We start from the raw sequence: 15,171 nt of genomic DNA, 5'->3' as shown, positions 1-15,171 counted from the left end.
TCTCCAAATGAGCACTTCTCCTTCTACCTTGCAGAACCACATGCTGCCGAGTCCTGATACGCCTATCAGGTTCAGGTGAGCTTGGAGGGCTGCCATTCTCAGCTTCCACTGCAGGGGTTGGGGGAAGAGTAGCTTCTGTCTGCCCTTGTTCCATCTCTCTGCCTAGCTGTAGTTCCTGCTGAGTTGTTTCAGGCTCCTGTGCTACGGACTGCAATGGAGGTACTGAGGGCCCAGAGGCAACCTGTTCCTCCACTTCAGCTTCAGAGTCCTCCGAGTCCTCAGCTCCCAAGGCAGGGCCCATGACACCTGCTGATTCAAAGAAAAGTATTAACCAGATTAACCCCATTTCCGTGTGCTGCAGTGTACCACCATGCACTAACTCCAGTTGTTTAAGTTAATCTAGAAATAAAGAATATCTTAGGAAAATGTGTGATTAAAAAACAACTGGTTGGCATTTGTCTGATCTGTCTGGTAGCCTGAACATTTATGATTGCTAAACAGTCCAAATCTAGAGCAGTTCGTTCACACGCATTCTCATACAGCCTCATGAAAGTCATAGTTTATCCAAATAAATTGCTTTTAACAATATAAAAATAAGAGGGATGTTTTGCCAATAGTAGGCAAACTAAGCAAGTCATTTAAATTCTGCTTCTGCCTGCACAGGCACGAACGGGCAAATTGAGTGATCTGTGTACTTTACTGACCTGACAATGACCATGGGTGGACATGGGTTTCACCAACCACGCAGGTGCAAAAGTGCCCACAAAATATTGAGAAATTAAACATCTACCGGGACTACTACACTGCCACAAATCTGCCAAGCTCACTGCTCAAGTCAGGTGGTAACTACTGGGCAAGGTAAATTGATATAAAGCTAGACTCAGACAAGTAGGTTGCTGTGGTTGGAAAAGGAATGTCAACATGGCAGGCACATTTGCTGTGAAGTTCTTAGCATGCCTAGTAAAGGACTGCATTTTATATTTTTACAAACTTTGTCCGCTGCCTTGAATGCATTCCCAACAGGAATTAAAAATAATATCCCAAGAAGAACTGAGGAAGAACTTGTAAGGATGTGAAGCACACTAGAAAATCTCTGATAAAACAATTGATGAAGATACTACGAAATTCTTGGGATTCCAAGGATTTCATGGTGAAGCCCCTATGGAATTCAGTGAAATTTCCTCAATGTGGCAATCAGAAATCTTACTTCAGAATGAACCACTTCCTATTGTCTCATTGCCCAAGACTTGTATGCTAGGTTTTTAAAGAGGAAAGACCCTGAGAGAAATAACATAAATACCAACAGGAGTTGTGTATTCTTCAGTTCTGTGCAAGCAATTGCTATTGGACAGAGAATTCAGCATCCTGAATATACACAGAAACCCGTACAAAGATTGTCTTGAGAGTGTGTGGTAAACATCTGCTGAAATGTATGATGTCAGAGAGGGAGTGGGACAGTTCGCGAGGATTTCCAGAAGTTATGGAGTGGCTTCAGTCTTGTCTCCTACATAACTTCTGGCTTATCTTTGTAACTAGCATAATAGAACATACAAAATTTAAATATTAGGTTTTTTTACATAATTTATGCAAGAGGCAAAATTTAACATTTTTTTTAAAAGTGCACAATATTAACAGATTAAACTGCCTTGGCTTAAACTGAGTCAGATTATTGGACCATCTTGCTCAGTACTGTCTATTCTGACTGACAAAAACTCTCTAGAAGAGGATGGTCTTTCCTAGCACCTGCTCAGAGATCCTTCAGCTGGAGATGCTATGGATTGAACCTGGAACTTCATACACATAAAGCACAAATTCCATCACTGAGCTAGAAGCCGCTCTCCTGAGAACACACACCTGCGCATAAATGAACTCTGAAGCCACAGGTTTGGCTCAAAATGCTTCATCGTGTCCTCCTCTTGCAACCCATCCTTCCAGATTGTATTTAAGAAGAAGAAGAGTTGGTTTTTATATGCTGACTTTCTCTACCACTTAAGGCAGAATCAAAATGGCTTATAATCACCTTCCCTTCTCCTCCCCACAACAGACACCCTGTGAGGTAGGTGAGGCTGAGAGAGCTCTTAAGAGAACTGTGGCTAGCCCAAGGTCGCCCAGCTGGCTTCATGTGTAGGAGTGGGGAAACCAACCTGGTTCACCAGATTAGCGTCCACCACCTATGTGGAGGAGTAGGGAATCGAACCTGGTTCTCCAGATCAGTCCACCACTCCAAACCACCGTTCTTAATTTAAGTGCTTCAGCAGAACATTCCTTACTCATATGAAGATTTGAACATGGTCTTGTACATTTATGGTACTGTACACTTCATTACCATCACATCGTCATGACTTGTGCATAGTCATATGTATCAGTGGAATTAATACTGAAGATATAGGTTTTGGATGCAGTTTTAAGGCAAAAAAAAAATAGTGATGAAAATCAATTAAACGCCATGACAGTAAAAAAAGTTGGTTGAGATGTAAGACTGGCAGCAGCCTCCTGTAACTTTAAGGCTGTAATCCTAGTCATAGTCACCTAGAGGTAAGCCATACTGAAATCTTATGGGGCTTACTTTCAAGTAAGCATAGCTAGGGCTGCACTGTAAATGTTTCATAGAAGGGAGCATTTTGCTGTGGCTTTTCCCATCATAGTACTGCTGCGACAGGACAAGCCATTCCAGGTGGAATTTTCCCTCCTGTTCCCTCTTAATAGGGCACATTTTCACATTTGGACTGGGGTTTGTACATTAACCATCCCTTTACTATTCAGACCTGCTGAATAAAGCACATACGGTTAGAATCCACAGCCTAAAGGAACATGAATTAGAATTTTTTAATGATAGTTTTTATAGACAACAGAATTTTAAAGTTGCCAGCTGGGCAGGAAAAAAATGCCCTGTGCCTTACAGAGAAGTCAAAAATGCAGAAATGGGCACTTGAAGCTTCTCATGCCATGGAGCTAACTAACATCACTGATAATTGCTGCAGATCAAACTGTAATTAAAGGGACAGCTAGAGGGACCAGTTTAAAAGGTGGCAACCCAGCTGGGGTATGAAGCAAAGGGAAGATATTATACTATGTGTGTTTTAAAACAGCCACAAATCCTTTCCTGGCCAAAACACTTCAAGTAGATGTCCTGTGTAGGACATCCTTAATTGCCATCAAATTTTCTCACACTGTTCCAGAGCTTTTCCAAGGAAGCGATGACTCTTATGGTGTCTTCAGATGTTGCTACCACATAATCTCCCTGAAGGAAATTTCAAATGGTGGAGAGGAAACCAGTGTAGTGTAAATGAGTACCGACAATGTCAGCATTAATTTATTATAGAAATCAACGGGGAGTTGATGGGAGAATGATGTTACAGAAAGCACAAGCAGAGATCTTTATGCCCAGGATTCTCCTGAACCACTGAAAGCCCTTTTTTTGTAGAGTCCCCCTCGGGACTTAGAACTAATATACTGGTGGCAGTTCTACCTCCCTGTTTGAATCCCATTATTGTACCACAGCCTTCATTTAAATAAGGTGGTAACATCTGGGCCAAATGGCAGAACTCAGAAAATTAGTATAACTCAATTTAAATGCAGCATAGACTGATAATGCCGTACTGAAATATTATTATGCATACTGAAATTTTATTAAAACAAGGGGCACAATAAACTTGTATGTAGCCCATTTAAAAATGCAGTGCAGATTGTACATCACATATTTATACAAGATAGAGGATATATACAACTTTTACCTATGAACTGTATTGACTTTCCAAATAAAAGGTAAAGGTAATCCCGTCAATACTGACCCATGGGGTGATGTCATATCACGATGTTTACTAGGCAGACTATGGTAGATTATCCCCTATTCTCTGCAGGGATTATGCATGATGTTCCCTCCCTCGGGGCTCAGCTTGCTTCTGTTTCGTGATTTCCCCGGGGTTTTCCAGTCCCTGTTTTATTCCGAAAATCAGTTTTCTTCCGAGTTTATCTTGGATGTGAGTAGGTACATAGTTCAGCTGTGGGTTGATCTTCCCACATCCCGCCACACCCCCATTCTCCAACTCCTCCTTTAGCCAGCCTTCAGTCATCCTCTCTGCAATGCCCCAGGAAGCCATTTTGGAGATGGAGGCCGCCATGGTCGACCCCTTTTCTGTGCCCCCTCGATGTGTTTAAATTTTTTTCCTGCTGCTCCGATGGAGTATCGATATACTCCATCCAAAATACTACTAAAAATCTCAGGGAGAGCCAGCGGAGGCTAGGATCATATGTTCACACACTCACACACACATTTGGGTGCTGACACACATGGAGGGGCAAGTGAGTGCATGATCCTAGCCTCCGCTGGCTCTCTCTGTGATTTTTAATAGTATTTCGGATTGTATGATGATATATCAATATTCCAAATACTTAAAGAGAGCAATCATGTCCCCTCTCAACCTCCTCTTCTCCAGACTAAACATTCCCAACTATCTCAGCCTTTCCTCATAGGGCTTGGTCTCCAGGCAGCTCATCATCCTTGTCACTCTCCTCTGCACCTGCTCCATTTTGTCCACATCCTTTTTGAAGTGGGGCCTCTAGAACTGCACACAATACTCCAGGTGTGGCCTGATGCTATGTAGTGGAACTATGACATCTTGCGATTTGGATGTTATGCCTCTGTTAATGCGCAGGCAGAGAATGCTGAGTCAGGGTAAAATGCAGCAGCTGATCCACTTCAGGGCTATTTAAGCAGGCTACTGTGGCTGACTCATTGTGGGAACAATTTGTTGCTACCACTCTGTGTTGACTGTGAGCGCTGGCTGTTTCTGAGACTGTGTGACTCTGACCCTGGACCAGACCCTAACTCCTTGTTTGGATAACGCTTTTGGTACTGCTGCTTGGAACCTGAAGACAACCCGGCATTTGACTTGGACTGCTTCTGACCACGCCTTTGGCCCTTAGACCTGCTGCTGTACAGGACACCAAGACTGATTCCAGAGCTATGTTAATCAGTTGCAGTCTGAACAGCAGTCTTCTGGTACCTTAAAGACCTATACATTTGCTATGCCATAAGCTTTCATGAACCAGTGCCCACTTCAACAGAGTGCTGTAGTGGTTAAGAGCAGTGGTTTGGAGCAGTGGACTCTGATTGGGAGAACCGGGTTTGATTCCCCACTCCTCTACATGAGCGGCAGAGGCTAATCTGGTGAACTGGATTGTTTCCCCACTCCTACACTTGAAGCCAGCTGGGTGGCCTTGGGCAAGTTACAGCTCCGTTAGAGCTCTCTCAGCCCCACCTACCACACAGGGTGTCTGTTGTGGGGAGGGGAAGGGAAGGTGATTGTAAGCCGGTTTGAGTCTCCCTTAAGTGGTAGAGAAAGTCAGCATATAAAAACCAGCTCCTCTTCTCAATGGTGTGAAGAACTTTGTAGACACCACATGGTAAGGGACACAGTGAAACAAGTTTAGTCAAAGGCATGGGTATCACACACATTTGTTGTGATGGACAGCTCTTACAGAAGAGTTATTGAGTTGGGCCATGCAGACCCTAAATTGTTAAAATGTTAGAAGACACTGATTGTATTAATAGTATTTAATTAGGTTAGTAGTAATATGGATTAGTATTAATAATTTAACAACTTAATTAATATCTAATTTTATCCTAGATACCAGAAATACAAAGAACAGAAGCAAACCACTTCATTGTTCAAATGAAAAAACTTGTACTTAAAAATATAGCACTGTTAGAATACAGAATATAGAATGGAGAGGCAGCATGGTGTAGTGGTTAAGAGCAGCAGACTCTCATCTGGAGAGCTGGATTTGATTCCCTGCTCCTCCACATGAGGCCTGCTGGGTGACCTTGGGACAGTCACAGTTCTCTCAGAACTCTCTCAGCCCACGTGGAGTCAGGCAGTGGCAAACTGCCTCCAAACATCTCTTGCCTTGAAAACCCTACAGGTCAAGCTGTGACTTGACAGCACTTTCCACCACCAAAGAATATTTCTTTTGTTTACTACTTGTTGACACCTGGCACTTCTTAGCTTGAATTACTACATCAAAATTTGGAGCGCGTGTTTTGTGCAGTAGAGTGTGCAGAATTGTATTCATGTGTGTCAGTAAGCTGAGAACACAGTTTTTTTGTTCATTATTGAAAGAGCTGTTCACACACATATGCCATCTCAAAGACAGACAAAACATTTGAAGCAAAAGACTTCGGTGGGGGAAAATTTGGCCCTCAATATTGATAACATCTACTAATACCAATGTAAGAATCAGCAAAGCAAGGGCTCTGCAACAGGAAGTATTATTAATCAGTGGATGTGATCACATAATTATAATAATCAGTTTTATTACTCACATTGAAACTGATTTAGGGTCTTAAAAATTCTGCTGTTCACCTGAGGGAACATTTTCCCCACCCAGTCTTGAAAGAACAGCCACACAAACCCCTCTTCCTCACACAGATAATCTCTGCCTGCCTTGGTGGGCCCAGACATACCACACATGGATGCCCTTCCACCTGGCAGTTGGTCAGCTGGGCACAAGTGGGTGGAAGATCAATCCTTTGCTTCAGGATCAGGAGGCTGGGAGTAGAGCATGTGTAGAGTCCAGGCAGAGCAGCTTTCTTCTAGACTTCTTCACAGTAAGCCCCTCTCCCCTTCCCAGCTGGAGGCAAACAGAAAGCTCCCCAGCTGGCTGGAAGGATGGGCACAAGCCCAAGGCAGCTGACAGAAGACTGTAAGGAACAGTTAAATGGTTCCTCAGTGGAACAGGCTTCCTCGGGAGGTGGTAAGCTCTCCTCCCCTGGAGGTTTTTAAGCAGAGGCTAGATGGCCATCTGTCAGCAATGCTGATTCTATGACCTTAGGCAGGTCATGAGAGGGAGGGCATCTTGGCCATCTTCTGGGCACAGAGTAGGGGGTCACTGGGTGTGTGTGTGGGGGAGGTAGTTGTGAATTTCCTGCATTGTGCAGGGGGTTGGACTAAGATGACCCTGGTGGTCCCTTCCAACTCTGTGTTTCTATGAACCTTTGCTCTGGACTATCCACCTGCACCCTCTCTACTCTAGCGTCCCAGTGCTGAAGATGAGGACTGGGAGGCTGGAGCAGCATGGGTCTGACCAGGACAAAGATTTGGTACAGACTAACATTGCTGTCAGTGGCCTTGGACTACTGCAAACCGATTCAGACTTGTTTTTTTTTTTTTTTAAGTCCCCTCTGCCATTCTGTTTTCCACAGGCACCAGAGTGATGGGTGGGGTAGAGAGCATTTTGCCTGCTGTCTCTAAGGCAGGCAGCATCAGGCCTGTGTTCTCTCAAGTTGCCTTGTGGGCTACATGATTGTCCTTGGTGGGCCAGCTGTGGCCCATGACCTGTATGTTAGACACCCTTCAAAAGGCATCCAGCATGCAACAGACTCTGTGGTTAACGTGCGTTCAGATAACCTGGTGCCACTGGAGTATCCCTTTCCAATGAATGTAATACTAATTCTGTGACTGCAAGGGGGGGGGAATCATTTTTATTTCAATCAGATAAGTGGGCCACTGTTCACAACCTCAACTGAACACATGTAGATTTTCCGTACATGTTGAAATGGACATCTGAACGCTCTTAGAACAGTTTCACACACCAGTTGTTTGTGCACTAGTGTGAATAAGATCACAATATGAACTGGATGTTTAGATACTATAGTAGCATTTACCACAATCACACCAGCAAGGAAAAAAAATGCTACCATGAATGCACCCAAAGGCATACTTGGAAACCATTCTGTAAATCAGATCACTGGCAGTGTATATTTCTCTGATGCCTGTGGGAACACCGTAAGCCACTTTAATGTGAAAATGCAGTATATGTTCATGATATAACATGATGTTAAATTATAAGCCTGGTTCCATCTCATTTAGTGGCAATCTTGAAGAGATTGAAGGAGTTAGATTGGGCCAGTACGGTTGGGAGGGCCAGACGTACTTGCTCCGGTCTGGTCTTGGGACTCCCCCCACCAGAGAAGCTTCCAGAGTTCCACTCTACGGTTTTAATCTTCTCACATCGTCGGGCTCTCCTTTTAGCTCGTTTAAATGCCTTTCCATCCATGGTCATGTTGGGCAGATATACCGGGATACCTTTTCCGGACCGTCTCTGCCCATGTAACACGGGCGAAATTGAAACGTTGGACAATTTGATGCTCCGCTGTCCTCGCTGGTCTCAAGATAGAGATGCTCTTATTGCTCCAGTCCTCACCAGCTTGAACCTCCCTCTACATGCCTGGGTGTTGCCTTTTTTGCTTGGTGACTCAACTAATGGTGCAGCCACATCGAATGTTGCCCACTTTTTGGCCAGAGTGGCTGCTCTTAAGAAGCAAGAACTTTCAATGCCTACCTCTGGCAACTTTTAGTCAGTTTGCTCCGCCCCCAGTTTATTTTAGTTAGGAATTCTACCTATTGGGCTGACACCTAATTTTTAGCATTGTTAATTTAAGATTGTATTATACTATGTATTATGCTTCCCATCTTCCCTGGTCTTCCTCTCCCTTCCTTTCTTCCTCCCTTGGTCCAAGACTGCGGTCATAGACCTAATAATAAATTATTATTAAATTATAAGCTACAACATGCCTGTCATTACAACAGTGGTGTGTGCATCTATACTGCAACAGTCCTCTGGGAGTATGCACAGAAACACACTTACTTGTGTCCCTGACAATGAAAACCACACTACCTTGTTGTGAGGATAGAGGCCAACTTTTACCCTCACCACAGATGCTTAAGTGCAGTACTTCACTCTTTCCCTACAGAAGTGAATGAAAACCATTTACTTATACAGGAGAAGGCAACAGGGTGCACTGACAGATACCATGAGTGAGGAGGCTAGCCCTGTTTCCTGCCCCTGGTGATCCCAGATACTGAGAACGGAGACTTCTCCTGTTTGCACAGGTCCACCAGTTCAGTTTCTCTGTGTTTGGAAAACTCTAAGTGCTGGCTTTCCTGTCATGTAGATGTGCTAAAGTGGTCTGTGTGAAGTTTCAGCTTAAGGAACGCATCTGTCTATTATCCTTCAAAGCACACGGGTGCCTGAACTTCTTCTCTTCACGCTTCATTAAGCTGAACTTAGGTTGCCTGCACAAAAGATGAAATTCCTATACAGATGCCATTTCTGCGTGGGAATAAATTGCAGGTAACCTGACAATAGAGGGGGGGTCATGTTTGATGCTTGTGCACCCATGGTGGGGAACCAGGATTGGCCGTGGCCTCCCAGGGTTCGCACACTATATGTACACACAGCACAATACACACGTGAAATAATCCAGTTTTGTGCACAGAGACTACTGCGGTGAATCTTGTCAGTCTCTTTACATAATTGATGCTGTATAGAATTCTTCTTGTTCTCTCTGTGCACTTTTGTACAACAAATGATGTGTTTTAAGGCTACCGAGACTAAATATAAAGTAGTAAAATGATGAGTAAGATTGCCGAAAGCAAGAAAACAAAAAAAAGGGAACTCACAGCAGAAAAATACATTAAAAATACTCTTTTACTTCTCAGTCATAATTCATATTATGTCTTCTACTAACTTCAAAGTTTTTTTTCTTTTTACACAAAGCAGCAGCTCTATGAAACAAACTGTGCTTCAAATCTTTCCACTTCAATTGTACTAACAGGTTTTACAGTTTAAATCAGTAACAACCTCAGAGTGAACCTTTATCCAAATGACTGCAAGTCACAAAAAAGAGCACCTCTCTTTCACGGAGTACCTTTTGTGCTTTAGTGAGCCCCACTCCCTTTCCCATTTTTTTTCCTCCCCTTCATGTCTTCCTTTGAAGAAAGATGTGTGCTTTGTGCCAGTAATGAAAGCAGGTATCAGTTAATGACAACTGCAATCCTGGGTTCATGATGCACACTGGAAATGCTTCAGGAGAAAGCTCCCCATACCTGCATTTGTGTAGGAATAAAGTCGAAATTCTGAAGTCAGGATGGCTGCGAGCCTTGTAGGGGCATCATGTAGCAGTTAAACCAACTATTAGGGGTGACCTCATCGCCTTCTTTATATCAAGGAGATAATTCACAGTGGGTAGCCGTGTTAGTCTGTCTGCAGTAGTAGAAAAGAGCAAGAGCCCAGTAGCACCTTAAAGACTAACAACAATGTTTTCTGGCAGGGTATGAGCTTTCGTGAGCCACAGCTGTATCTGAAGAAGTGAGCTGTGGCTCACGAAAGCTCATACCCTGCCAGAAAATATTGTTGTTAGTTTTTAAGGTGCTACTGGACTCTTGCTCTTTTATATCAAGGAGTTATGGTTTTCATACCCCCCCCATATCAGCTCCATTAAAGAGCTCTCTAGGATGATACCCTACTTTGCATAATTCAACCCAGTAATTCAACATTTTTTTTAAAAAAAAAATCTTTCCTACCGTCCCCAAGGTAGAAAAGCATTTTCCATCCCGAACTCCCGAGTCGCAAACGTTGTAAACAACGTCACCATTTGAGGTCATCCCACCCACCCCCTTACAATCACACACACACACTGTGGCCATTTATTCATGGAAGGTTTTGCATTGGATTTGTCACTCTACAGATGCACATTCTCCCCATCTGAATTCTCAAAACTCTGCCTGGCGGCTTACTGTTGAGTTCTGAGAATATGGATGGGGGAAAAGTGCATCTAAAGAGTGGCAAATCCAATGCAAAACCTTCCATGAATAAATGGCCACACTCACACACACACACACACACACACTCCAGACATTGACCCTTGATCATGCCCCCTGCCTTCGACTGTACAGAGCATCTCCAAACCAAGCATCCCCAAAAGTCTGGCTCTGCCTTTGGCAATGGACCCGGGCTTCCTCCCGGGGGCTGCCTTTGTCCCCTTCTTGAACCTTGAGCCGAGGAGCTCTGGGGATCCGGTGCGTAAAGCGCAGCCTAGGAGCCTGGGGGCACCTTCCTCTTTGCTCTGCCTGGTGTGCTCTGCCTGGTGTGTGTCTCCTCTTCGCCCTGCCTCCCTGCCCAGCCCGTGTGCGAGCACTGCCGCCGCCGCCGCCGCTGCCCTTTGATCCCTGCATTAGTGTTAGTTAGGGGCTTGGAGACACGCCGGGAGCAGCCAGAGACACCGCCGCACCAGCCCTCACCACTGACACCGCGTACGAGCGCGCCCCGCACACACACTCGCGCGCTCTCCCCCTCGCCCATTAGATCCGTTTCCATTGACGAATATCGCGACCGGGGACAAGCCAGGTGCACGACCGGGGGGGGGAGAGAAAGGGGGGAGCGAGAGGGAGGGCAAGAAAAAAAGAAGGGGGGGAAAAATCCCCTCTTCTTGGCTCCCGGGGGTGGAAAAAGCCTCTTGGCCAGGAGAAGGAACCCAGCCTCCCCCGGCCAGCCACCCTTTGCCCCCTCGGGGTCTTTTTCTTTCTTTCTTTTTTTTTTTTTTAAATCGGATCTCCCATTAAACCAAGGAGGAGAATGTGAAAAGGGGGGAAAATGCCCAGGAGGAAGCAGGAGCAACCCAAGCGCCTCTCTTCACGTAAGTGCTCCTTCTAATTCTTCTTCTTCTTCTTGCCGCCCCCCCTTTCCCCCCTCCTGCCTGCCGCCTCCCCCCCCCCCCCCGCAGCGTCCTCCCGTCGTTTTGTGCATTAGTTTAGGGTTACAGAGGTGACGCCTGACAAAGACACCGCCTGGGTTATTCCTCGTTTAGGTCTGAGCTCAGGCAGCCATGTTGGTGATGAACAGCCTTGTGCCCTTTTAATTTTTTTTTCCCCCTCGCTCTCCCTCTGTGTGTGTGTGTCTCTTTCCCTCCTCCGCCCCCTCCCTCCGCTCCCCTCCCCTCGCTCCCCTCCCCTCCCTTGCGATTGTGCATTTGTGTGCAAATGGCTTTTCTCTTGGGTGTAGCGGGGGGGGGGTGGAAGAGGCTTGCTTTATTGGGGCGCGGGGGGAGTTGCAACGCAAAGGGTCTTGCGCGCGGTGCGTCCCCGGCGAAAGGTTGCGGCGGGGCTCGGCTGCCCCGGAGCCGGGGAGGAGGAGGCGGGAGGCGGAGGAGGGGAAGAGCTGCGGGGGAGGGCGAGGTAGGGAGCGGCGCGGGTGGCGGCGGCGGCGGCGGCGGCGGCGGCGGGGGGGGGACGACACACGCAGACACCACCGTCCGCCGCGGAGGAGCGGGGAGAGGAGGGGGCGGCGGGAGGCAGCTCGTGGCACGCGAGGTCCCTGCAGAGCATCGGGGGGGGGGAGGCTGTGGCTGGAGCTGGGGGCTTTTCTCCTGGCTGCAATAAAAGGAAGGGGTCAAGGGGGGGGAGCCTCGGCGGCGGCGGCGCTGCTGCTGCCCCAGACCAGAGCAGCAGAGCACAGGAAGGACTCCAAAGTGCGTCTTGAGCCCTCCTCCCGCCGCCTGCAGGCAATGCACAACACATTGACACGGCCGCTCGCCCTCCTCCTCCTCTTCCCCCTTGCCCACCCCCCCTCTTCCTCTTCCACCTCCAATCCACCCCCCCCACGGTCCTCCCAGTTTGCAAAGCAGTTAACTTTTTTTCTCCCCCTCCCTCTCTCTCTCCCCCCGGTTCCTCTCCTGGCTTTGGAAAGAGGGAGGGTGCAACAATGCGAAGGTTGCAAAAAATACGGGCAGGATCCTTAGGAGCCCGCGACCGTTTGCCCCCGTTGGCTGGGTCTAAAGAAAGAAAGGAGGAAGGAAGGCGGCGGAGGGGGGGGGGAGTGAAGAGGGGGCGGCGGATGCAAAGGGTCATTTTCCTCTCTCTCTCTCGCGCGCGCTCCCTGCACATATGCTCGGTGCATGCTCGCCCCTCCCTGGCTGTGCCCCGGGGTTCAGTGTCGGCGAGCTGAACTGCTTATGTGTCCAAGCCATGGTCGGTCACCTGAAGTTCACCAGGAGGGAGAGGAGCTAAGGCTGATGCGGGGGTGGGGGGCGCCTCTTATGTGTGCATGGTTATTTCCCCTCCTCCGCCGCAGAGAGAGCGCGATCGATCCCTCTCCCCCCCCTTCCCTCCAGAGTTATAAATAATATTTCGATAGCGCGTAGAGGGGGGGGGAAGGGACTTATGCCCACCCCGCCACGCACTTTGCTTCCCGCCCTTGCGCCCCCGCACACGCAGCCTGGCACATAGGAACCGAAGGGGGGGGGAGAAATAGCATTAATGTCGCTCCTGGTTCCTTGCAGCCTCAAGCGCAAAGGGTTGGGTTGAGATCTTCGGTGTGACCCGTATAGTTTTATTCCACCCCCCACCCCCCAATTTGCCTCCTCCCACTAGAATGGTCAGTTTCGGAATGCGCAGGACGGGTTTTTTCTTGTAGGAAACCTAGTTGAGGAAGGTTGCGGGAGTTCCTGGAAGTCTGGGGGGGGGGGCTGTCTGCCCGTCTGCAGCCGCTGCACACACACCCCCCCCTCCCCGGGCAGGTCACTGATCTCTTAAAAGAGACGGAGGGAGGCGAAGAGGGGGGGGCAACATTTCCTTTGTTTTGCATTTCCTACAGACGCGTCTGAGAAGGGGCCGGCGTATGAAAAACCCAAGCCTGGCCCAAATAATGTCGGGATCGGCGGCGTTTAAATTTAAAATTTCCAATTTAAAAACAACAACAACAAAACTTAACAGGGTTAGTTGGTCCAAAAACGTGTTCGGCAGTCTGGATTTGTGAGTTTGGGAAGCGCGTCGTGCACGCGGTGCAAGAGAGCTTTGCAAACAGCTGCAGACTGCCCTGCTGGTGACCTTGACCCGGACCCGGTGCCGTTACCCTTTCTGTCTGTTTCTCTAGGGCAGAGATGAAATTCCGTCTCCATTTTAGTTAACTCGGGCGGCTCTCTCTTGCAACGAGGCTGCTTCGCTTTGGGTGGGTCCCACCCCGCACGGTTGCAAGTTTGATTATACGTTCTTCCCCTTGCTTGTAGGAAAATAATATTTATTAACTACAATGAGCAATGGCCTTTTGTGGAAGGGCAGTGGGTAATCCAGCTTTTGAGAGCTAGTGCGCTGTTTCTTGGGCTTTGGGGGCTTAGTTTTAAAACGTTTTAAAGGTTGTCTAATGTGTGTGTGTGGGGGGGTCTACTACATCAGTGTAAAAGAGCTGTGAATTTGTGTACTTTTAACATATGTAAAAAAAACTAATGATATTAAAGGTATTTTGAACCCTTTGACTTATAATCTTTTTTACATTAAGCACTTGTGATGCAATTTGTCTTCAAGGGAGACTACGTCCATATTGCAAGGCACTGTACCACCTTCAAAGAACATTTCATAGTTCAGTATGCAAAGTGCAGGAAATTAAAGAGTTAGGATGGTACTTACAATGTCAACATTAGCTCTGCCCCCCAAATGCAATTGTATAGTAAAGTCCCTTCATGTTCTCATTAATTCTTAAGTAATGCATAATAATAAAATGCAAATGGAGCATGCAGCAGCAGACACTAATATATCTTGTGGTAGTATTATACTATAATCAGTATAACAACTATGCAGAATTCATTGTTTGCAAAGTATGGGTTTTATGTTTTCACAAGCGACAGGTTTACTACAAGAAAATATAGTGAGCTTATAAAGTTCTCCAATGTTGGAAAAAGGCTACAGTCCTAAGCATACCTATCGGTAAGGAAATCTCATTTAACTCAATGGGTCTTACTCCTGAGTAAATCTGTTTTGGCCTGAGCTTCAATAATCCAACCATATACCTCTTCAAATCTGTTTATTTCTAAGCATAACTTATTGATGTACCTGCCTAAAGTTAAGCACCCACATGTGTATATGAGAGCCCGATGAGATGACTTTACTAATGAATAGCCCTATAGAATTCCATGCTATTATGATAATCTTCAGTATTTGAGGCCTGAGCTTTTTATTAGCTTCTCAGATAATTGCTTTTTCTACTTCAGAAATGTGATGCTGGCGGAAATAAAATAGTATCACCCACCATACTGACTGTGCTTACTTCCAAAAATTATTTCCAGTGGGCCTGTTGCTTGTGGGGATAAATATATAGGTAAGGAAAATCTGATTTAAATACAGGCTTTGAGAGAGGAAAGCTATATACAAGATGAAGCTTGACAATTACAATAATTAAAATAAGTATAGGAATGAAGAAAATTGTAGTGTACTTACAACTTAAGAAAGAACGACTTGATATCAATTATTACTACAAAAAGAACATGGAGAATATAGGAAAGATTAGGAGTGGTATCCAAAGATCCTTAGGCATATGTATGTGCTTTCCAGGGTATAC

At 46.4% G+C, this 15,171-nt stretch overlaps 2 protein-coding genes across 4 annotated transcripts in view; one reads left to right on the top strand and one right to left on the bottom strand.

The window, feature by feature from the left end:
- LSM6 (LSM6 homolog, U6 small nuclear RNA and mRNA degradation associated) overlaps positions 1-11,127 on the bottom strand; it is an 88,682-nt gene extending 77,555 nt beyond the window's left edge. The window contains exon 1 of the mRNA XM_056855673.1: positions 11,122-11,127. The gene's annotated coding sequence lies outside the window, so the exon portion shown is untranslated. The remainder of the gene's footprint in view (positions 1-11,121) is intronic.
- Positions 11,128-11,370: 243 nt separating this feature from the next.
- ZNF827 (zinc finger protein 827) overlaps positions 11,371-15,171 on the top strand; it is a 120,784-nt gene continuing 116,983 nt past the window's right edge. For all 3 annotated transcript variants that reach the window (XM_056855486.1, XM_056855485.1, XM_056855484.1), the window contains exon 1: positions 11,371-11,479. In XM_056855486.1, the coding sequence (XP_056711464.1) occupies positions 11,437-11,479 (43 nt within the window). In that variant the 5' untranslated portion in view covers positions 11,371-11,436. The remainder of the gene's footprint in view (positions 11,480-15,171) is intronic.

This window comes from Euleptes europaea, chromosome 9 (assembly GCF_029931775.1).
Source record: "Euleptes europaea isolate rEulEur1 chromosome 9, rEulEur1.hap1, whole genome shotgun sequence".
Classification (NCBI taxonomy): Eukaryota; Metazoa; Chordata; class Lepidosauria; order Squamata; family Sphaerodactylidae; genus Euleptes; species Euleptes europaea.
This window is presented reverse-complemented; position numbering and strand designations above follow the sequence as displayed.